This window comes from Borostomias antarcticus, assembly GCF_949987555.1.
Source record: "Borostomias antarcticus genome assembly, chromosome: 15".
NCBI lineage: Eukaryota > Metazoa > Chordata > Actinopteri > Stomiiformes > Stomiidae > Borostomias > Borostomias antarcticus.
The window spans coordinates 7,045,494-7,068,915 of record NC_140248.1 but is presented as its reverse complement, the minus strand read 5'-3'; the positions used below and the strand labels follow the sequence as shown (position 1 = coordinate 7,068,915).

Here is a 23,422-nt window from a genome sequence, read left to right as displayed (position 1 = left end):
ATTATAGGTTATAAGTGACAGCAGGGGTGCCCACGCTTTTTTGGCTTGTGAGCTACTTTTAAAAAGCTACTTGACCAGCTCAACAAGATCTGCACCAACAATGATGAAATCAGCCCACACGTGATAACTCAGCTAAACTTCAGTACAAAACTGTCACACTGGTCATCTACTGTATAAAGTAGCAAGAGGAAAAAGTTGCTAATTTGAACAACAAGAGATGTGACATGACTGCAATTTGCCTCCGCACACGTAGCTTCAACGTCATCAAGTCAACTTTTTTTGTAAGGCTTTTTTAAAATAAGGCTTTTATTAATAGCTCGAGATCAAAGTGGTCATTGTGTGCTTTAAGTAGCCTAAAGTAATTCAAATTCCTGTGGTATCGGCAGATATACATTACAAGCTGGTTATAAGTCACTAAGTGGTCATTGCATGCTTTAAGTAAAGTGGGGGAAAAATCTGAGGTAGTAGGCTATTCATCATTGTGGGGTGGATATCATGATTTTATTTCCATCTTTATAAATTTAGAGTTAGACATCCACGACAATGCACATGATGAAATCTGATAATAGACCAGCTGCCAGGTAAATGTGAGGACATTGCGCAAGACCTTCATGTTTGAGTGACCTACGAGACCTTCATGTTGGAGCGACTTAAAAGGTTTGAATGACCCACAGGCCTTGACACCTTAGCTGTGTTCGGAATCGCTCCCTATTCACTATATAGTGCACTATATAGGGCGTCAGCCATTTTGTTTGTAGTGTCCGAATTCTCCACGGAATTTTCGTTCCCTATATAGTCCACTATTTATTACCCACAATTCACCTTGATTTGCAGGGAACAGCGCATGTACCCTACATTTTCTCCATTCCCTAGGTAGTTCACTACATGGTGAACCCTATATAGGGAATAGGGAGTGAGGGAACGAGGGAGCGATTCCGAACACAGCTCATGACACGTTGCCTACGTCATCAGAGATACACGTCATCACATGTCATCTATGATGTGAATGTTTAAAGTCGCACAGAAATGAAGAAAGCATCCTGTCCTATTTTGGTTCTCATAATTGGTCATAGTGTTCACCTATTCAACGATGTATTACAAAATTCTACTTTTGTTGTAATCTTATATCAAAGTATATAATTTCTTACTTCCTGGAAAACGGTAGGTCACGTGCAATTACGACAACAGGTAGGCTACCTTAGATTTTAGGCCAATAATCTCACGACATCCACCCGTCAATCAACGCTATCCTTCTATCGAATCTGTCTAAAGCTCTTAAAACCCGTCCACTTGTCAATGTTCCAATCAAATTCCTCTAAACATTATGTCCCACTCTCATAGCTGGTTTGCGTCGGAAATACGTCAAACTACGGAAGTTAGAGATCTCAAACGTCCGTTTCTGTCATGTATTAGGTTTCTGTGCGACTTTAACCCCAGCGACCTCTGACACTCCCCTCCAGAGGGCGTATCTGAGTGATGTGAGTGAGTGAGTACTGTGGGGATGGGTATTGGTGAGTGAAGTGAATGTGATTTGTGAGTTTATTAAAGAGTAAAACAAACATCAATAAAACATAAACACATCACAGAACATTTTTAGCGTCGACACTGACATTGAAAAACATCTCTCATTCTTCCCTCTGATGACCGGAAAAGGCATTCCATGACTGCTTAAGATTTCTGTCTTTTTCCCGCCCACAAATAACCAATATACACAGGCAATAAGTCATTTTCCTTCTACCAGTGCTTCTGCCCTCTCTAATTATGCCACCCCCCAAAAAGCCCAGTCTATAGCCCCCTTCAGATTGGTAGAGGGAAATATTTGGAGAATTCCTTTAACTGACCAACCAAGGCGTTTGGCAGCATGCCCAGTCTGTCCTGCCCCCAAATAAGGAGGTACACTTAGAGGGGGGAAAGAGAGAAAGAAAAGACTGGTTCAGAGAATGAAATAAAAGGACTCGCAGCCCACGTAAGAAAAAAGAAAAAAGGACGTTTCCTTATAGGGTTGTGGTTCCTCCCTACCCTTTTTTTTCTCCTGCTCTCTCTCTCTCTCTCTCTCTCGTAATCTTGACTGTGGTGAAGTCATTTCGACGAGCGTCTTTTCCAGCCGGTTCCTCCCGAGAGCGGACTTAATACCCTGTCGCAAAGACAAACACACTCTAAAGCAGCGCTCTTCTCAACATCTACAGCTCTCAAGAAAACTCTGTAAGTAAAAATGTTTGCCTGCTTTGTGCAATGGTGCACCTCATGGTGACTTGCGCCCTAGTTCACAGTTTTCAGTTTCCTGGTTCATCAAAGATTGTTAAACTGGTGTTTTGTGGTTTATTTTGTGTGGGGTTTTTTACGGTTTAATTGTCTTTTAGTTTAGGGAAGTCCCGTGTGTGCTTACGTGCATAGGAGAGAGAGACGGAATGCAGACACAATGGAGAACCCGATACCAACGATTTGACGTGTTCTCTTTTATTTGGCCAGTAGACTATATTACACCTTACTCTCTCTTTCTATATTGTTCGCTAACAAAAACACACACATGCGCGCACACACACACACACACACACAAATACAATACACAGTCAATATACAGTAGGCTACATGGGATATATGACATCTAATTTCTTCATCCCATAAAATTATATAAACCCACAAATACGCAGAGGGGCTTTCCCCAGTCTTAGCTCTGAATTCTCTGTTCCTCCTACCTGAGGCCAGCGAGTGGATACCAGATCCTGTGCTCTATCGGATCCAGCTTTATCAGATGGTTCTTATCACATTTAACTTTCAGCTCTCCGCCCAATGAAGTGAGACAGATTGATTGGAATGCTATACGGAAAACTACCCTGGATAAATGTGTGAAAAGGAGGGCATGTCAACATATGGTCAGTGTTGTGAAATAGCCCCTTCTAATCAACACACATACCCTGGCACCAGTCGTCTGCTGGGGGAGTGTAACTGTGTATACTTGAGGGATTGAGTGAACTACATGGTATGTTCATGGCTCAAGATAACAGCTTACACCACAGTGGGTGTTTTCACAAAGCCATGACATCACCTAGGGCAGAGTTCCTTAAGTTACATAAACAATGAAATGAAAATCGCTTGTAGTCAGCAGTTAACCAGCGTTGGACCCTTTAGTGTGTTGCTGTGTGCTGCGCAGCATGTCTCTGGCTGGACCTGCACCTGTGAGCGAGGAGTCACGCTATGGCGGCGAACAGGCCGTAATGAGAGTGACTGACGGCTAAATGTTGACCCCTGTATTGGCAGAGTGAGACAGAGGGATCAAGGCCGAGCGTGTAGCAGCAGGCCTGCCTCTGAGAACAGCCCGGGCTGTCAGGATAGAACACGTCTCAGCTCCTCCCCATCATGCAAATACACAATAACAGGTTATTCCTCCACGCCGCTCCCCTTCCTCTTTGTCTTTCCTGAGAAAAGTGCCGTAAACAGATGTATAAATGTTGTTTAGGGCACATTCAGACAAGTAATGGTTCTGAATCTCATCTAGACGGTTTATGATTGCAAAGAGTAGGCATGGCATGTGTCTAGTTAGTCTGCATCGCCTGTTTTGACTCTTAGGTTAGGGCAAAAATCTATTTCTCTAACTAATCCCTCTTACCCCTACCTGTTGTCCTCATTAACCAATCACAACCCTTCATACTAAGATAAGGCCTGATCCCACCAATGATGTGTTTCAATACTGAGCTGAGGAATCATGTGGCATGCCAAGACTGCTCAAAGGCAGATCCTCAGATTGAGAAACAGCCATTTGAAATCGGTCAGAACACATTTGAGAATTTATGATGCTATTTACGAAGGCTGGTGTTACATTCTGTCTCTGGCAGTTGCTTAACTTGACCAGATAGAACAGCACGTCCCTCCTGTAGATGTAGCCGAGTTGAAGAGACTCACTCCGCATTATAAACACTGCCCAGCTGTGACATCAACGTGACACGCTAGCATCGAGCACACGAGACACTCGGACATGAATCTGAGGATGCCAGTATAACAACCAGTTAATAAGCTGAGGTGAAGTGCTATATTCTCACACTTACAATGAACACACACTCATATACATATACACTCATACACTGTACATGCACGCGGGCGCACACACACATACACACACACACACACAATAACTGCTCTGTTGTGCTTGTGCTGTGTTCAATGTATGCAATACCTCATGCAACACCTCAGTCTTTCCGGAGAAGGGTGTTAAAATCCGTTTGAGACAGTGTGATACTGTATGTTTGCAGTGTGTGTGTGTTCATGTTTACATCCGTGTGTGCATGTTTGCTACAGCCAGAGATCATGCACTCTGAATTTCCAGTGAACCAGGAAGTTGACACGATAGCATAGCTTGTCTGAGATCTCTCCTAACTTCACATTCAAGAGCTTTTAAGAAGAAACGTGTACCTGCATGTTATCACATTGTAAAACACTTGCCTTCCTGCAGTTTGCATGTCTGCTGCGTAGACTACAAACACACATGCAGTGCCTCCACCCCTTCTCCAAACACATCCAGTGGCCTTATAAACTTCCCTCTCCTTTTCTACACAACATGGATATAAAAAAAACACTTAGCTGTAAAGTAAACATACAGCCACATACTGTACATAATACAGGGCATAATTACTGATTACTAAAAGTAAATTCTAGTGTCGCTCACAAAGGGCAGGAAAGGATTTGGCAGTGTCCTTGGCTTTTTTATGAGGGTACTCATAATGACTTCTGGGGTCAGCTGCATTAGAGGAGCATGAGCCTCATACCTCTGCAGGAGAGGAAGGAAATTACACACGAATGAACAAACAGGATGTAGAGGGAGTGCTGGGTGTGGCTACCGAAACCTTTTGACCCTCAAAGCAGTTATCACACTGATTCCATTTGGGGACTTTTGTCTTCTCTTGCAGCTCAAAGGCTTGAACATATTGTTCCTCATTTGGCAACGCTAAAGGGGACGACGATTGACCTCTGTATGGGGGGCTTTAGATGGGACCCTGTATGCAGGTACTCTAGATTGACCCATATATGGGGAATTTAGACTGATCCATATATGGGGGGGATTTAGATTGATCCATATATGGGGGGGATTTAGATTGATCCATATATGGGGGGGATTTAGATTGACTCATATATGGGGGGGATTTAGATTGATCCATATATGGGGGGGATTTAGATTGACTCATATATGGGGGGGATTTAGATTGATCCATATATGGGGGGGATTTAGATTGATCCATATATGAGGTGGATTTAGATTGATCCATATATGGGGGGGATTTAGATTGATCCATATATGGGGGGGATTTAGATTGATCCATATATGGGGGGGATTTAGATTGACTCATATATGGGGGGGATTTAGATTGATCCATATATGGGGGGGATTTAGATTGATCCATATATGGGGGGGATTTAGATTGACTCATATATGGGGGGGATTTAGATTGATCCATATATGGGGGGGATTTAGATTGATCCATATATGAGGTGGATTTAGATTGATCCATATATGGGGGGGATTTAGATTGATCCATATATGGGGGGGATTTAGATTGATCCATATATGGGGGGGATTTAGATTGACTCATATATGGGGGGGATTTAGATTGATCCATATATGGGGGGATTTAGATTGACTCATATATGGGGGGGATCTAGATTGACCCATGTATGACCCCGGTATGACCCATGTATGACCCCGGTATGCTAGTGTGTGCATGCGGCACACGTTCCAGAGCCCAACACCAGAGGAACACTCGCCACAGTTCATTTTCCCATTGCCAAGTCCATGTTGCTTTCTATGCGTGTTGTCTCAGTAAAAGTATATAGTCTGCTCTACTCAGGAAGCCGTCTACTTTCTAAATCCACAGAGTTCAGAGCTTGAGGTGTTTAGTAGCTCTTGTGGTGGGTAAACATGAACACACACACTGAATGCATTCAGTATATGGCGGCAGTAACACTATAGGAACAGCAGAGGGAGACAGAGTGAGCTGAAACACTGACATAACATGGGATGTACAGCACTCAATGACCACAACACTCAAGGAATCCATTGAAAATAATTGTATGCTTTTTGTCTAACCTTCATATTTTCTTTACAGTGCAATCATGGTTTGATAGAGCCGGATGAATGTAACAGAATGGTCAGAAGTTATCTATTGTTCTACACTGAATCCTTTCATTCAGCTGCAAATGGTCACTCACTGTAAAAAAAACAACCTCTCAAGTGGGCAGGATGATGTCCACGTCGCTCCATATGGGCTTCAGTCCCTCAAAGGGCTCGTAGTTTACAACCAGTTTGACTCTTGGCCGCTAGATCAACGAGATGACAACTACTTTAATTCAACAACTGTAGCCTACGTAGATGATGACGATGCACCCAGTGTGGGGGACACTGGTTCACTGTGTAGTTTGAAACTAATGAAAGGCCGAAGGTCATCAATATTATGAGACGGAAGTCACATGGGTATGACGCCCAAAAACGCCTACAAATTAATCAATATGCATGCCAGCAAACACACACACACACACACACACATACACACACACACAGATCAGGAGACTCTGATTACAGGCCTGTTTGTGTTGAATCCAGGCCAGTTTTCTGGGTGTGGGCTGGCAATGGACCTGAGTGGGAGTGCTGTTCCACCTACCATATTAAGTGTGTACCTGTTGGATGATAGTGTGTACCTGTTGGATGATAGTGTGTGCCTGTTGGATGATAGTGTGTACCTGTTGGATGATAGCAGAGAGGAACAAAGAGTGACATTGCTACACATAAGCACACAGTCACAACGTTCATAGGATTCCTTTAAAAGTCACACATTCGGGTTGCTGGTTCACCGTGACACATGGAACATGCGCTGAGCCCACATCTCCCTCCCTTTAGCACCAGCCATGGCAAACAAAGGACCGTCCTACGGGCTGAGCCGCGAGGTGCAGAGCAAGATCGACAAGAAGTACGACCCCGAGCTGGAGGAGAGGCTGTCTGAGTGGATCATGGCCCAGTGTGGCTCTGGAGTGGGCCAGCCAGACGCAGGCAAGACCGGCTTCCAGAACTGGCTCAAGGATGGATGTGTGAGTGTCCGTTCGCCTGATTAAGTGACCCGGGTGTGGGCTGGTGCGTCCGTGCAGATGGCGACGGTCTCCTTCTCTTTCCAGGTCCTGAGCGCACTCATCAACAGTCTGTACGGCGACGGCAAGCCCATCAAGAAGCTGCAGCCCTCGGGCATGGCCTTCAAGCAGATGGAGCAGATTTCCCAGTTCCTCAACGCCGCTGAGAAGTACGGCGTCACCAAGACCGACATGTTCCAGACCGTCGACCTCTGGGAGGGTACGTATCTCAGCCCCTGTCCCATTCCCCGAGCCTCTGACCGAGCGCTGTGGATGTAACAGAGTAGGGGTGGAACGGTGTGAACATTTCATACCACAATTATAGTGACCAAAATTCCAGCGGTTATCGGTATTATCACAGTATTTTATTTTTTAATATGCTGAAAATGTTCAATAAGTAATGATAGACAGTCTGGAATACTTTCAAAAACTTTTATTTAAAAAACACAAATAACATAGGGAAAGCCAGGCCTCTCAGTGGTTGAAAGGGCATCATGTCCTTTGCTATGTAATATGGAAGGGCTGCAGTGAGGTATTTGGCATTTTTGGATGTGGATGCGTAAACGTATCATTTCCTCTGAAGTCGAAACTGGGAATGACGTCGGACTGTATGTCTATGGTAGCCTATTTACCGTGGTCATTCAAAGCACGGTAATCGAACATGGTTTTAATGATAATTTATTTTGAAACTGTAATACTAATCGTTGGGAATTTTCACCGTGGTTTAAACAGAGTGAGTCCTGAGTAGGCAACGAGTCGTTGGTGAAACTCACTCCCCCAGGATGAATACCATCCACCTGCGCCGATGACGAGCTAGCTTTTCACCGGCATAGCTGGTTCGAACGGCGTCTGTTCCGCGGGAGACCGCGGTTCGACTCCCAGGCACGCCAAGACACGTTACACTGATGCCGTGACCCGGATGCCCGGTGGATGCGGAGCGAGTTTAGATGGGTGAGCGTAGCCGAGTAGGTAGCAAGTTGGTGGTTAAACTCACTCCCCCGGTATAAATACCGTCGTCCACCCGCGCCGATGATCGTCATCACCGTAGCTGGTTAAAACCGTGTCTGTCCCACAGGAGGCCCGCATTCGATTCCCTCCCTGGGCATGCCGAAACGTACGGGTCACATGGACATTATGGATGAAAATCTAACTTGGTTAAGTTAGAGAATCAAAAGAACATGCGAGTGGTCGATTCAAGCTGGTTTCAAACAAAGACAATAGTTTTATTCTAATATGATGATTTGCAAATCGGATTCTGAAACGGGAAGTGTTTCCCTCATCAGAATGGTCGGACTGAAACATCGCGGGACAATTTATAGCATGGTAGAGGAAGTCACATGCACTCAGGGACAAAGGGTAAATGGAGGTGATGTCACAGAGCAAAGGGTGTTTCTAAACAGACTGATTTCAATGGAAACAGATTAGAAATAAGTTTCACAGAGGTTGTAAAACAATGAACAGAGAAGATCGATCAAATAGGAAGATTCAATCAAATAGGAACACGGAAAAGAACAAATTGGGGGGAACACATTGGTGAGACTGCTAATTTCATTAACAACATATCTGGGTGTGTGCGCCGGAAACTCAGCCCTGATCTGATCTAGCCCCTGGGAAACTCATCCCTGATCTGATCTAGCCCCTGGGAAACTCATCCCTGATCTGATCTAGCCCCTGGGAAACTCATCCCTGATCTGATCTAGCCCCTGGGAAACTCATCCCTGATCTGATCTAGCCCCTGGGAAACTCAGCCCTGATCTGATCTAGCCCCTGGGAAACTCATCCCTGATCTGATCTAGCCCCTGGGAAACTCAGCCCTGATCTGATCTAGCCTCTGGGAAACTCATCCCTGATCTGATCTAGCCTCTGGGAAACTCATCCCTGATCTGATCTAGCCCCTGGGAAACTCATCCCTGATCTGATCTAGCCCCTGGGAAACTCAGCCCTGATCTGTCTGTTGCATCTGCAGGGAAAGACCTGGCCGCTGTCCAGAGGACCCTGATGGCTCTGGGGAGTCTGGCCATCACCAAGGACGACGGCCACTACCGCGGTGACCCCAACTGGTTCCATAAGTGAGTCAGAGCTCTCGTGTCTATGGTAACAGTGGTATGCATAGCATAGGTGCTATGGCACATAACTGATCTCTGGATTGATTGATTGTGTGTGTGTGTGTGTGTGTGTGTGTGTGTGTGTGTGTGTGTGTGTGTGTGTGTGTGTGTGTGTGTGTGTGTGTGTGTGTGTGTGTGTGTGTGTGTGTGTGTGTGTGTGTGTGTGTGTGTGTGTGCAGGAAGTCACAGGAGAACAGGCGGGATTTCTCTGAGGAGCAGCTGAGCGGGGGCAAGAATGTCATTGGCCTGCAGATGGGCACAAACAAGGGGGCATCTCAGGCCGGCATGACTGGCTACGGTCAGCAACGGCAGATCCTGAACTGAGCCACGCCCATCTCAGCTCAAACCTACACTCCTCCTTCCTGTCCTCTCTCTCAGCCAATCGCAGAAGATGGATGAACTGTCGGTTAACTTGAACAATCGGGAGAGATGCTCCAGAACGTTATCAAGACCAAACTGGAAGAAAACATGGACGAAAGACGAAATACACACTGCACAGACCACAACACACTCGCACATTCCAAACACACACAAACATAATGACCTGAGTCGGCAAAACCTTGAGCTTTGTAACTGTAGGTGTGACAAGACAAGGTTGAACCAAGAAACATAGAATACATATGAAATATACATCTAATTTAGATACTACTTTGAATACTGCACTCCTTATTTGTTGGAATAAGTGTCATACGTTTTTAGAATATTTTTACTACGGTTTGCAATCTTCATACTGGAAATAGTACAGTAAGATGCAGTCATCTCCTTATTCTCAATCGATAACTTGTGGAATATGTTTCCAAAGCTCAGTATTTTTGTACATTGTATATTGATGATAACTGATTTTAAATAAAGCTCAGTTTAAACCAGATATGCTCTTGACCGACTGCACCAGCTGATATCGCAAGATCAGGCTTTGAGGTAATGAATGGCTCTCTGACCATACTGAGGCCTGGTGGTCATTCTAATAGAACGGGGCACGTTGGTGTTTCTGGAGATATGGGGGTGAGATAAGGAAAGACTTTAACTGTGAAACAGAAAATCAGTCGTGGGAGGGAGGGAGGGAGGGAGGAGACTGTAGAGAGAGGATGAGAAATGTTCCTCTGCTGGATTCTGTAACCGTTGAAAATAAGTCTCTTTTGACAGGACAGAGGACTGGCTGCCAGCGCCAGACTGATTTCCTAACTGACAGGGGAAGGGAGAGGGGGGCCGAGAGGAAGAGGGGGCCGGCCTGTCACCCCGCTCTCCTGCCAACGTTTTGTTTATATTATGTTCAGCTTGAGTGCCGACTAAACTGTTCAGCATGAGATTTCAGAGAAACAGTCTCGGGACAAGGAGGAAATCGGAGTGGAGGAGAGATGGAGAAAGAGAGGGAGGGTTAGGTGGGGTGAGGCATGGAGGAGGGAGGAGAAGAAAGAGGATATACGGTACAGGGGAAAGGGGCCAGAGGAGGGGCTCAGTAGAGGGAAAAAAAAGCTCTGATGGATAAAAAAGATGAATTACTGTGGATCCAGATTTAATGCCAGATACAGAGATTACAATATCAGATGTGGAGATTAAGAAGGATAACTTTCTCTCTATCGGGCATATCTTGAATGATTCAAAGAATGTTTCCTAAACACAACTGCAGGACTTCTCACTGTGTTTCTTAGAAAAGGCATGCAGTCGTGCACGTGCTCACACACACACACACACATACACAAACACACACACACACATACACACACACACACACACACTAAGTAAGAGGAATACAGACTCAGACTACAGGTCATCAGTCCTACCAAGTCACCTATCAACTCACTCCTTACTGAAGGGGTTGTTGGATTAAAGTGGTTCTCTTTGTGGTTCTCCGTGTGAATGGACTGGGTGGCCCTGTAAAGTTGGACCAGATTATACAGAAGATGTATGGGCGGCAGGAAATTATGGGGTCTGTATCTGAGGGAGTGGGAGGGAGCTGGGTGTGGTGTTGGGAGCTGTAGCCCAGTCAAAGTCTGCGATAAGCATATCACACACCCTAAATAGCATCTTACATTACTGGATATGGATTGCCACAAGGGAAATAGCAAACAGCTGTAAGCAATCTCAAGTCTTTTCGCATTTCTATCTTATGGTGTAGAAGCCGTCCCTAGTTTCCTCAATTATTATTAAAAAAAGAAGAAGAAAAAAGTCATAAGTAAAGACCATGATGTCCTTTTTGTGTGTGTAGCATTTGTCTGGTTATCACTCCCTCCCTCCCTCCCTTACTCCATTACTCAGGACAATGTTGGCCTGCATTTCTCTGTTGGCACCACAAGAGGCAGTAGTCCCAGCACACCAAAATCAAGGAGACCAAAATCAACCCTCCGATCTCCACTGCACAAGTAGAGTAGTGGTGAGAGCATTGGACTCCCACCCAGGAGACCAGGGTTCCGGTGGGGATGACTTTATGGGACTATACCCCAAACCTCCACATGTTCATCCTTTCACTCCAACCTTTTTATCCCTTACCTTTGTCCAGAAACAACAGTTGAACCAATTGCAGCAAAACAGCTAACGTTACAGGAATCATCAGTGTATCTGCTTAAGCCACTGACCGCTACCATTAATGTTATGGAAGCTGCTGCTAGTTGTTGTGAGCTGATGAGCTAACTGGCTATCCCGCTCTTAGTGTGCTGGATTAGCATTGGAAGCATTGGAACTGATGTGTCCAGGCGACAAGACCTATCTTAATTTATCAGACATTATTTCATGTCATTTCAATTCACAGCTATTTCAGTGGCATGACTAGCTTCCGTCCTACCAGTCCTGAACAGGAACAAGCCAGCCACGCACATAAGCCAGGCTGGACCTGGCCTGGTTAATACTAGGGAACTGAGAACCACATAATTATTCCACCCTTCCCCCTCTCCTTTTTCTCACCTATTCAGCTCTTCCTTCATATTTTCCTCTGCAAGTAAAGTATTCTCTACAATTCCTTACAATCGAACGCTGAGATGGGAGCCCTGGAAAAGTATTCCTTACCCAGGCTGTGCCCACGTTCACGTTTCAGTGACAGGTCTGGATTAGGTAGGCCTATATCAACAATGAAACCAGGGGCACATGTGAGGGTAGGCCTATATCCACAATGAAACCAGGGGCACATGTGAGGGTAGGCCTATATCCACAATGAAACCAGGGGCACATGTGAGGGTAGGCCTTTATCAACAATGAAACCAGGGCACATGTGAGGGTAGGCCTTTATCAACAATGAAACCAGGGGCACATGTGAGGGTAGGCCTTTATCAACAATGAAACCAGGGCACATGTGAGGGTAGGCCTGTCTGAAATGGTGTGCAGCAGCAGCACAGGCATCTACTCCGCCTGCACCAACCATCAATGATCAACAGGGGGCAGCAATGATCTGCTTGAACGACGGAAGTTCCTGTCAACAAACGTGAGGCAAGCGTGAGCAGCAAATGTTGGCGGAAAGCAGTGTTTAAAAGCAATCAAACGGATATGATATGGCACTTCTGTAAGTTTAGCTTTTGCTTTCTAACTTGCTATGTCGCCCCGTAGTTGACCATACTTTGAGTTTCAATATTGAGTGCTTATCCAGCTAGCGACCGTTAGCGAGCCAGCTATCCTGCTAACTAACCCTAGAAATGGACGATATCGATTGGGGATCGACGGTCGATGAAGAATTATTACAGTAAGTGATGTGAAATACCCACACCCATTAGCTATAAAGTTGCTGTTTAGTTTTGCAGGAAGCAATTCCGTAACTAACGTTAGGTAGCTAAAACTTAGACGATTGTGGTCCGCAGGGAAGGCTCTATGGACCATGAGAGGATGTGGGCAGCAGACAGCTGGTCCTCTGAGCCCAGCCCAGGGGCTGTGATAGATCCGTTGGCCGGAGGTGATGGACTCACCGTGGCTCACCCAACCATGGAGAGTCGGACACAGGAGGAGCAGGGCGCCCAGGTACTAACAGTCTGTACTTCCCACCGGTAAATCAGACTGGACACGCACATATGTGACAGCAAACCACTCTTGGGTTCCTTGCAGACAGACGAGTGGACTGCAGATAAAGAAGTCAACACAGAACAGGATTGGGAATCACTGATGGTATGTCCTCATGATGGAATCACTGATGGTATGTCCTCATGATGGAATCACTGATGGTATGTCCTCATGATTCACGGGGTGATGCGTGCTAAAGTTGCACAGTTCCTAACTCATTTACACTTTTTACCCTCCTAACTCTGGCCTGTTAGCAAGCAGTGGAGGATTGTAGTTCGTTCCTGGCAAAGCAGTATGAGGAGTTGATGACGCAGCAGAAGAAGGAGCAGGCTGCGCACTGCAAGCATGTAGACGGCCTTGAGCAGAAGAAGGAAGAGGCCAAACGCCAGCAGCAGGTCAGAAGAGACACAAGCACCCACTCCCCATCTATAGCAGTTATAGGTTAATACTGTAGGGCTGCACGCCATGGACTCTGAGCATGTGCAGAATCCAGACAGTGTTTCAATGCTGTGCACCAGTAGGCTTGTAAACCACAAATGATCATGTATTTCAGGCTCTTCTGGACAAAATGGAGTCCCTGCGCGTGAAGCTGCAACTGAACTGCTGTAAGACGATCCGTAAGAACTTTGCCGTCAAGAAGCAGGAGCTAAGCGCAGAGAAGAGCAGGATGGAGGAGGAGAGGAGCAGGTATGGAGGAGGAGGGGAGCAGGTATGGAGGAGGAGAGGAGCAGGTATGGAGGAGGAAAGGAGCAGGTATGGAGGAGGAGAGGAGCAGGTATGGAGGAGGAGAGGAGCAGGTATGGAGGAGGAGGGGAGCAGGTATGGAGGAGGAGGAGAGCAGGTATGGAGGAGGAGAGGAGCAGGATGGAGGAGGAGAGGAGCAGGTATGGAGGAGAGGAATAGGATGGAGGAGGAGAGGAATAGGATGGAGGAGGAGAGGAGCAGGTATGGAAGAAAGCAGAAGGAGGAGAGGAGCATGTATGGGAGACAGCTGAAGGAGCAGAGGAGCAGGTATGGAGGAGGAGAAGGAGCAGGTATGGAGGAGGAGAGGAGCAGGGTGGAGGAGGAAAGGAGCAGGATGGAGGAGGAGAGGAGCAGGTATGGGAGACAGCTGAAGGAGGAGAGGAGCATGTATGGAGGAGGAGAAAAGCAGGTATGGAGGAGGAGATGAGCCTTGTATTCTCCATGTGATCAGAATTAGTTTGAGTGTGGTGTACATGCGATTGGCAGTAGATGATGGCTTCCTTTACGGAACAATTCTAAACATGTCTCTCTCTCTTGTCTCTTGTCTGTGTCTGTGTGTGTGTGTGTGTGTGTGTGTGTGTGTGTGTGTGTGTGTGTGTGTGTGTTCAGATTGTCCCAGGAATTGGAGGAGACCGAGAGGAAACTGACGCTGCTTATTGAGGAGCAGAGCCAGGAGAAGTAAGAATCCAGAAAACACACACACACACTTAACGGAGTCCTACACACTCTCATTCTTCACGTCATGTATCCTACATAGTGCGGTGTACCCCCTTGACACAGCACAGCAACACAGTGATCCACCCAACACCTGAGTCATGCTATAATCCTGACCTCCCCTCTCTGTGACCCCCTCCCCTCTCTGTGACCCCCTCCCCTCTCTGTGACCCCCCAGGCAGACGTGGGAGCAGGAGCTGGCGGAGCTCAACGCGGAGATGGAGCCCCTACAGAAGGAGGCGGAGGAAGCCGCCCGTGCCGCCCTGAGGGACGAGGTCAGTCAGTCGCTCGGGCTCTCCTCCTCTGATTCGTCCACCGGTCTTGAGTCCGTGTCCCGATAGGCTTGGCCACTGAGACGTGCGCTCAGGCCGTGGCGAGATGCGGTCTAGTCTGAGCTTCCGTTTGTCCGTTCAACAGACGGCTGCCGTGGAGACGCAGAGAGAAGCGGTCATGACGCAGGTGGACGAGTGGCTGAAGGAGGCGGAGCGCTACCTCAACACGATACGGTACCACGCCACGCCCGTCCCGAGCCTTATATCGGCTTGTTTGTTTGTTTGTTTGTTTGTTCAGAGGTTCTTGCGGTAATTGGGTCGTCCCTCTCTCTGAGTGCAGGATGGACCCCTCCCAGCAGCAGCAGCACAAGAGGATGGAGTGGGAGAGGAACGAGGCCCTGGTGCGCAGCAGTCAGGTCAGCCTGCAGGTGAGGACTCAGTCAGGTCAGCCTACAGGGCAGCCTACAGGTGAGGACTCGGTCAGGTCAGCCTACAGGGCAGCCTGCAGGTGAGGACTCAGTCAGGGCAGCCTACAGGTGAGGACTCTTTGTACTTCTAGCCAAGTTAGCCGTTGTTAGCCATTGTTAGCAATTCCGGTCGATAACAACGAACTGCTATTTTGCACATACTTTGTAGCAACATTGTCCACTGATAGACTTTGGACAGTACTGTGTGTACGACTGATTTAATGAGACACAAATAAGACAGAAGTGCTAATAAACAGTCTTATTACAGCTTTCACTTATTGTTGGTGCGCAGAGCAGCCATCTTGATTGATGTCACCAGCTGACGTTGATGACAGATTAAAGTTAAAAGTAAAAAGTAAAATGTCGATTTAACCACCTCCCCCAAAACACCACAATCCCGTCTCCTTCTCTGCTTCATTCTCTCAGAACCAGTTCACGGAGCATCTTCAGCTGCTGCAACACGGCCACCAGTTAGAGAGTCTTCCCAAGCTCATCCTGCCACCCTTACCCCAGATTCCCACGGTAAGGGTGTGTGTGTGTGTGTGTGCGAGTGTGCGTGTGTGGGTGTGTGTGCGCATGTGTGTGCGCATGTGTGTGCGCATGTGTGTGCGTGTGTGGGTGTGTGTGTGTGCGCGTGTGTGCGTGCGTGTGTGTGTGCGCATGTGTGTGTGTGTGCGCGCGCCAATGCAAAACTGATCTTGACAGTCTAGCAAAGCATTTCTATGTCTCCCGTCCCAGGTGGAGCTGATGATGAACCCGATGAACCAGATGATGTTGTCTGCACATCGCCCCCCTTTCCAGCATTTTCAGATGGGGCCCCCCAGCACTATGGGAATGCCGTTCGCCCCCCCACACCAGCAGTCCTTCACCGCCTCCCCCAGGTCGACGCCGCCCCCTGCACCCTCCCCCACTCCCCCCGCCCCCTCCCAGTCCCCCCTCCCCGGGGCTCCGCCCCCCTCCTCTCAGCTGCCACCCCAGCCACTACCCCTCGGTAACTCCGCCCAGCCTGCCGGCAAACTGGACAAGCTGCTGGAGAAGCTGGGGGCCCGGTTTCCAAAGTGCACCAGGTGAGCTCCCAGGATGCTCAGCTGGTAAGAGGTCACAAGCACAAATGACATAGTATGCTATGTAGTCTCTCTCCAGACTCAAATATTACGTTGAATCGCTGCGCTCTGCTTGCTACTGTACATAATAGAGTCTGTGCCACTTCGCCGCCCAAGTTGGTAATCTGGGAGCGTATCGACGGTTCAAAATTGAAAGAGTGACAGGTCGTAGCAGCAAATGAGAGACGCTAGCTCAGGTTAGATGGGCGGGGCATATCTATGGGTGGGAACACCTGATCGCGAAAGTCGTTACTGATTGGTGTCGCAGGGATTCCTGTGAAACCAATGAATTGCCAGGATTTGAGCACCAGATTTTTAGCATGAAGGGTCCCAGACCCATAGAGAGATCTGCAGCATGCAGTAACGTAGTTAGCGTAGCTTACGTAGCGTATCAGCGAAAGAACTCTCATGCGTCTGGCGTTGAGACTATATACTATGTAACCTCTCTCTCTCTTTCTACCCCCCCTCTTCTCTCTCTCCCCCCCCTCTCCTCTCTCTGTTCCTCCTCCGCAGGGCCCAGCTCATGTCTGTGCTGCAGCAGATCAAGACGTCTCGGGGCACCATGGCTGGCATGTCCATGGATGAGGTCACACAGCAGGTGGCTCAAAGACTGGCACAGAACGAGAGAGCGGTAAGGTGGTCTCACAAGGAGGCGTGTCCACATCCATACACCATGGCTTACACACTCCCACTTTGAGCCCGAACCTAACGTCCGCAGGCCCCAGGACCCATAAGGCCTCCTACTGCAGCCAGGGGCTTTCCTGGCCCGCCAGCCCCAATCCAGCGACCCCCGGGCCCCATCCAGAGGCCCATGCCAACCCAGCAGAGGTCTGCAGTAGCTCAGGTCTTCCACACGAGGCCGCCACAGGTACAAGCAGTCTTCAGATTCAGATTCTTTATAATGTCCTTAATACATGTACATGGGAGTAAAATTCATGGGTTCTGGCTCCTCAACCTCATTGTAACAATGTAATAACAATGCAAGATAATGACGGTAAAGAAGTATAATGCAGGATCAGTAGATTAGGACTGTGCAATAAAATCAATACAGAAATACACTGCAATATTTTTTCTGCGATACTGTATCGATTTTCGGCAGTACAGTAGCGATACATTATTTATTTATTTAGCACAAGGAAAATATACAGAACAAGACGGAATAGATATATAAAATGAAGTATAGAATTAAATAATTAATACATTTTTCATGTTTTAAATGGATTTAAAATGTCACATTCCCTCCACCCTCAGGATCACCTCCAGGGAGTGGGGGTTGGAGTTGTATTTTCAGCTGCATTTTAGAATATTCTGTAAATTATGTAGAGTATCGCAATGTACCGCAATATGTATTATATCGTATCATATCACAATGGACCGTGATAGAATCATATCATGACCCATGCATCTTTCCTTGTTCGCTGGGTGGGAATTACACAACGGCCATGGCTAATAAATTATGACACGGTTCAAAATGCCTTAGCTATCTAGCCATTGCCCAACTATTCTTTTTCTACAAAATAATTTCCAGAGCAGAGAAAGTCTCTCTTTGTGCTGGGAGATGGCTAATGTGATGGCTAGCTAGGTAGTGCTAACTCCACAGACCACAGGCACAGCTTCAGTTAGCTAGCTAAAGTCAGCTAATGTTACATTACTGACAGCCAGCATGGTTAGTGCTAGGTAGACAGCTGACTTATTGAGTGCTTAACTGAATCAAACCTTCCGTTTTTAATACCTGTGTAAGTTGACAGCCCTACTAACTTGCTAGTTAGCTAGCTAGCATAGCCAGATAGAATCAGATTACACTGGCTATTTATAGGCGTTGCACTATATTGCCTTTCTAGAATAATGCCATGACTAAAGAGACTACATCAACTGAAACGGATTGTGCTGCTAAGTGCATGGATGATTGCCAGGCGGTTGCTTGGCTATACTATAGTGCTACTTAGCATTTCCAGTGAAGGAGCATAATGCTTGTTCGGCTCCATATGATTCAAGATTGCATGACTTATGACAACATTATGGAGGCATCATTTGGTACAAAAGGTGAATAAAGTAGGCTATTTATGTTTTTCATGTCATTCATGTTTCTTATTTATTAGGCATAGAGAACAGTTGTATCTTATTTGGGTGGTAAAAATTCAGTAGACCATTCAGTTAAAGGGATCACAATCATGTATTCGTTGGCTCCAAATCCTCTTATTTTACTCAATGGCCATTGGGCCCTAAAAAACTGTGACACTGAAGGCCAAATGGCCTTGCCCCTAAGATACTTATAAAGCAATGTGGTGCTGTGCCCACGACAAGTTTCCCTACGGGGACAATAAAATATAATCAATCAATCAATCACGATCACGAAATTCCTACCCTGGTGGTACGTATCGTGAGATCCTTGTCAATACCAAGCCCTACTGTAGAGAGAGTTCCTGATGAATGCATAGTTATAAATATATACAAGATGTATTATTAGGCAGCTGATCGATCCGACTATGGTCCCGACCCGTAATCAAATACAGTGCACAGTCCTCCTTGTTTTGAATGCATGAATCCCTTTGTCTTTCATTTGTCCTGTCTAATCTGTACTGCTACCACTCTCTCTCTCTCTCTCCTCCCTCCCTCTCTCTCTGTCACCTCCCTCTCTCTCTCCCCCTCCCTCCGTCCCTCCCTCTCTCCCTCCCTCTCTCTCTCTCTCTCCCTCCCTCCCTCCCTCTCTTTCTCTCTCTCTCTCTCCTCTCTCCCTCTCTCTCTGTCACCTCCCTCTCTCTCTCCCCCTCCCTCCCTCCATCTCTCCCTCCCTCTCTCTCTCTCCCTCCCTCTCTCTCTCTCTCTCTCTTCCCTCTCTCTCTCTCTCTCTCTCCCTCTCCCTCTCTCTCCCTCTCCCTCCTTCCCTCCAGCCAACGGCTCCCAGTAATCGTAAGCTGTGTCTGATGTGCCAGAATGTGGTGGAGGCCGACACCCAGCACCCCATGAGCTGCACACACACCGTGCACAAAGAGGTGAGACCCACACCGAGGCTCCATTCACACGCTGACTTACCACTGCAACTCCATTCACACGCTGACTTCACACTGCGACTCCATTCACACGCTGACTTCACACTGCGACTCCATTCACACGCTGACTTCACACTGCAACTCCATTCACACGCTGTTTCACACTGCAACTCCATTCTCACGCTGACCTCACACTGCAACTCCATTCACACGCTGACTTCACACTGCAACTCCATTCACACGCTGACCTCACACTGCAACTGACGTCAGAGATGGAGACGGGTATCCTATACCCAGTAGCTACAGTCTCTTTTTGTTGAAGAGAAAACCGTGTAGTGAAGTAGTCAGTGATAATTTAAGACTTTCATAATCGCTTCAGGCAATACAGCAGCATAAAAGACAGACGTGCAGAATAAGAACAAGAATCAAGAATCATCACATAATAATGAACAAGAAGTGATATCATTCCTAAAGCTGATTGTTATTCCTCCCTCTCTTCTGTGTGTTTTAGTGCATCAGTGTATGGCTGACATCCAGCAAGAACAACTCCTGCCCCTTCTGTCCAGCAAAGTGAAATGTGATATGAAGAGAACAGTACATCATGTCCTTTCACACCACCAATAAGGCTCAATTCATTGATATTGTTCAATCTTGAAAGGCTATCCAATTGTTGAAACGGTGATGTATGAAGGAATGAATGGTGTTATTTTCGTGTCTGGCCACACCAACACAGCCCGTCCTTTACAAGATGATGTAAGAGATGACAAACGAATCCGAACTACCGAACAGATGACAAAATAGACTTCAGTGACGAGAGAGAGAGAGGTGATAGTGGTGACATGTCTTGTACTGCACAATACCTAAGATTCATTTGACTCTTACTTTCTTGATATGTCTTGTTTTGACCAAAGTAAAATAAAGTTCCAATTCTTTTTGTAACAATCGTGATATTTTGTAGAAATTTTGTTCAGGTTTTTTTTTTCTTTCATGTTTACATCAAGTTCTAATGCCAAAGGTACCTGTACTCCTACTAAAGGGATGTGGAACTGACGATCAGTCAGCCAGTTACTGTAGGTACTGTATTTGCAGAGATTCTTTAAGTGGGTAGTTACATGTTGGTTCTTTACCGCTTGTCCCTTTATCCCTTGATCTGTTCAATTGTTTTTGGAAAATATATTATTTTTCACTTGACGTTTGTTGACGAATACCTTACATAGATGTAATTTATTGAGCATTGAGAAATTAAAGATTTCTTTTCTGTATATTTTGTTCTTTGAGTAAGAGAAGTAAGAAGTTCTCATCAAATCTCATTGAGAATATTTTTTGGAGAAAAGAACATCACAGCAGTATTTTGGAGACCTTTTGAGTTTTATTGACTATGTCATCTCTACAATAGAGAATTCAAATAGCAATATGTTCAAGCAATTTTCTACCACAGAGTTGACACAGGCTAGGTGGGGGATGTTATCACACAGGTTCAGGTGGAGGGGTGTGTTTCCATGTAAATGGCCACTAAATGGAGTCCAGTGTGTCCCAGGCAGCAGTTGCAATGTGCTTGTGCACAGTGGCGGTCAGTTTGCGTTGTCTTACAGTGGAGTTTGTGTGGGAGGTTTCCAGCGCAGGCTAGAGGAGTTTAACTCTGGAAGGCCTGGACGATGTTCTCGTAGAAGGTCGTGCCCAAGTTCCTCACGTACTCTGCGTAGGGCTCCAGCTTGCCCTGCAGGTCCTTGGCGTGGGGGGCCACCTCCTCCTTCACCTTGCCGAAGGCCTTGGTCAGCTGCTCCTTGTACTCCTCGGCGTAGGGAGCGGCCATGGTCCTCAGCTCCTCGAGGCGCTCGGTCATCTTGGTGCGGACCACTTCCACGATGGGCATGATCTTGGACTTGGTCTCCTCCACGTTGGCCTCCACCTTGGTGCGCATCTCGTCGAGCACGGGCTGCAGCTTGGCCCTCAGGGCCTCCATCTCCGCCTTGTTCTTGGTGGCGTACTGCTGGAAGATGGGCTCCAGCTTGGCGCGGTAGTCCTCCACGTGCTTCTGCAGCACCTGGTGCAGCTCCTCGCGCTTGGGCTCCAGCTGGGTGCGCAGCTCCTCCACGTCGGCCACCACCTTCTCACGCACCTCCTTGGTGGCTTCCAGGAACTGGGTGGTGAAGGCGTCGCCGTAGGGGGTGAGGGACTGGGAGGCGGTCTGGGCGTAGTTGTACAGCTGGTCCAGGCTATCGGACAGCTTGACCCTGAGGACGGAGGGGAGGAGAGAAAGAATCAGAAATAAGAATAAGAAACGGAGAGCAAAGACCAGTGGAGGACCGCGACCACTCTCACAATGAGCGGAAGAGTTCGAAGAAAGTCTATCGGCAGATGTAGCGGAAAAGAGCAATCCTGATCTACAGACGCTCCGTACTTGCGTGGGCTTAACCAGCGATGCCGTTCGTCTTACTTGTACTCGCTGTAATCGGTTCCGTCCAGGTGCTCCAGGGTCTTCATGGCCGACTCCTTCACCTGGGTGAGGTACACCATGGATGCAGCCCTGAAGTGCTCCATCTGGGAGGGAGCATCGCTCTGGACGTCCGTGGCCTGGGCAGCTGCACGGGGACCAAGAATACAGGAGAGACCCGGGCGTTAGGAGGTGTAGGCCTCACCACGACGTGTGTCACACACAGCCGTGCGACACTGACACACACGGTACGGAGCACACACACGGTTCGGAGCACACACACGGTACTGACCTACGGCCAATAAGACGGTCAGTGCAACAGCCACAAACTTCATGATGAATCTCTGAGGAGAGAAAGAGAAGCCAAGGATCGTTAATGCGAAATGTTCAACGTCTTGTGGATTTCAGCTTTGTTATCCCACTCTCTCTATTCTTCTGTCTTTAACTGTTGTCCATCACCTCCTCCGTTTACTCAGTAGCTCCCTCTCCGCTCTCTAATGAGGATTCTGTCTTACCTGGGGGGGGGGTGCTCCTCTGTAAGATTGAGGCAGAGGCACAGGACTGGACCGCTTTTATAGGCCTGTGTGTGGGTGGGTGGGTCTGACAGGTGGACCTCAGCCTATCATCACCCACCTGAAGAATGGAGTTTAAGGGTCAGAGAGGGAAGGGGAGGAGGTCTCTAGAAAGTACAGTACAATGAGCAAACTACCACTAACATACAAACACGTGCATTAGCTTATCTGATGTTGCCACCATACATACAGTACTGTACAGAACAGTACAGTACAATAAGGTTATCAACCATCCATGGCAAAGTCCTCTGCCCCCAGATTTCTGGAGCATGTTGGACAAATATACTGTATATACTGTATGAGCATACATGATGGTAAAGGATCGATATATGTACTTATTTTGGTGTTTGGGGTATTTGGAGGCTGCACATCCAACAATTTTGATAATTAGATGCACACTGTACACATAGGTACAGTTACTGTACACTATGCACAACTGTATACTTGAACATTATTTAATTGCACTGTCTACATCATGAACACAGACATAGTCATCCATGATCAGATGGGATAAGTAGATGAGGATGATACTGTTAGACTGATAGACGATGAATAGTATAGTAAATTGCCAGTTTGGGAACCTTTATGTCTAGTTGAGTACCTAGACTGGTACAGTATGAGGAGCTGATTAGCACTGATAAGACACTAAGGACAAGTGATTACAAGCATTCCAATGTACCTGTACCCGTACTTGTCACACATGGCAAATTAACTTTCTATACTATATTCTATTCTATTTTATAAATAATATATACTGAAGCTCCTACATACATGTACAAAGGTACAATACAACCAGGTACAATACAATCAGATACCAGTTGTCTTGTGTAACATCTTTTGCTTACTGTTATCACACTCCAGCCCTGCCTAGTGACCTTTTGACCTTACTGGCTACTCTGTGTGTCAGAGAGCGTGGTGGCCTATTATACCCTATTG

At 47.0% G+C, this 23,422-nt stretch overlaps 3 protein-coding genes across 3 annotated transcripts; 2 read left to right on the top strand and 1 right to left on the bottom strand.

The window, feature by feature from the left end:
- Nucleotides 1–2,069: 2,069 nt before the first annotated feature.
- tagln2 (transgelin 2) lies at nt 2,070–10,021 on the top strand. Its single transcript, XM_084450552.1, has 5 exons — nt 2,070–2,202; nt 6,884–7,071; nt 7,156–7,327; nt 9,074–9,176; nt 9,392–10,021. The coding sequence occupies exons 2-5, from the start codon at nt 6,892–6,894 to the stop codon at nt 9,534–9,536; spliced, it is 600 nt and encodes a 199-aa protein (XP_084306678.1). The 5' UTR covers nt 2,070–2,202; nt 6,884–6,891; the 3' UTR covers nt 9,537–10,021.
- Nucleotides 10,022–12,635: 2,614 nt separating this feature from the next.
- On the top strand, nt 12,636–20,385 carry rnf214 (ring finger protein 214). Its single transcript, XM_084450578.1, has 15 exons — nt 12,636–12,879; nt 12,995–13,151; nt 13,236–13,295; nt 13,445–13,585; nt 13,744–13,877; nt 14,544–14,612; nt 14,827–14,923; nt 15,066–15,154; nt 15,261–15,348; nt 15,814–15,909; nt 16,126–16,454; nt 17,004–17,121; nt 17,209–17,358; nt 19,382–19,483; nt 19,992–20,385. The coding sequence occupies exons 1-15, from the start codon at nt 12,833–12,835 to the stop codon at nt 20,052–20,054; spliced, it is 1,740 nt and encodes a 579-aa protein (XP_084306704.1). The 5' UTR covers nt 12,636–12,832; the 3' UTR covers nt 20,055–20,385.
- Nucleotides 20,386–20,852: 467 nt separating this feature from the next.
- apoa1a (apolipoprotein A-Ia) lies at nt 20,853–22,447 on the bottom strand. Its single transcript, XM_084450579.1, has 4 exons — nt 22,430–22,447; nt 22,207–22,258; nt 21,918–22,062; nt 20,853–21,714 (listed from the first exon to the last, which is right to left on the bottom strand). The coding sequence occupies exons 2-4, from the start codon at nt 22,247–22,249 to the stop codon at nt 21,114–21,116; spliced, it is 789 nt and encodes a 262-aa protein (XP_084306705.1). The 5' UTR covers nt 22,250–22,258; nt 22,430–22,447; the 3' UTR covers nt 20,853–21,113.
- Between the last annotated feature and the right edge of the window lie 975 nt (nt 22,448–23,422).

Coding starts and splice junctions, on each gene's coding strand:
- rnf214 (XM_084450578.1), top strand. CDS start 12,833: ATGGACGATATCGATTGGGGATCGACGGTCGATGAAGAATTATTACA. Junction 12,880..12,994: donor GTCGATGAAGAATTATTACA/GTAAGTGATGTG, acceptor TGTGGTCCGCAG/GGAAGGCTCTATGGACCATG. Junction 13,586..13,743: donor AGGCCAAACGCCAGCAGCAG/GTCAGAAGAGAC, acceptor CATGTATTTCAG/GCTCTTCTGGACAAAATGGA.
- tagln2 (XM_084450552.1), top strand. CDS start 6,892: ATGGCAAACAAAGGACCGTCCTACGGGCTGAGCCGCGAGGTGCAGAGC. Junction 7,072..7,155: donor ACTGGCTCAAGGATGGATGT/GTGAGTGTCCGT, acceptor TTCTCTTTCCAG/GTCCTGAGCGCACTCATCAA. Junction 7,328..9,073: donor GACCGTCGACCTCTGGGAGG/GTACGTATCTCA, acceptor TTGCATCTGCAG/GGAAAGACCTGGCCGCTGTC.
- apoa1a (XM_084450579.1), bottom strand. CDS start 22,249: ATGAAGTTTGTGGCTGTTGCACTGACCGTCTTATTGGCCGTAG. Junction 22,063..22,206: donor GACCGTCTTATTGGCCGTAG/GTCAGTACCGTG, acceptor GTCCCCGTGCAG/CTGCCCAGGCCACGGACGTC. Junction 21,715..21,917: donor ACCGATTACAGCGAGTACAA/GTAAGACGAACG, acceptor CTCCGTCCTCAG/GGTCAAGCTGTCCGATAGCC.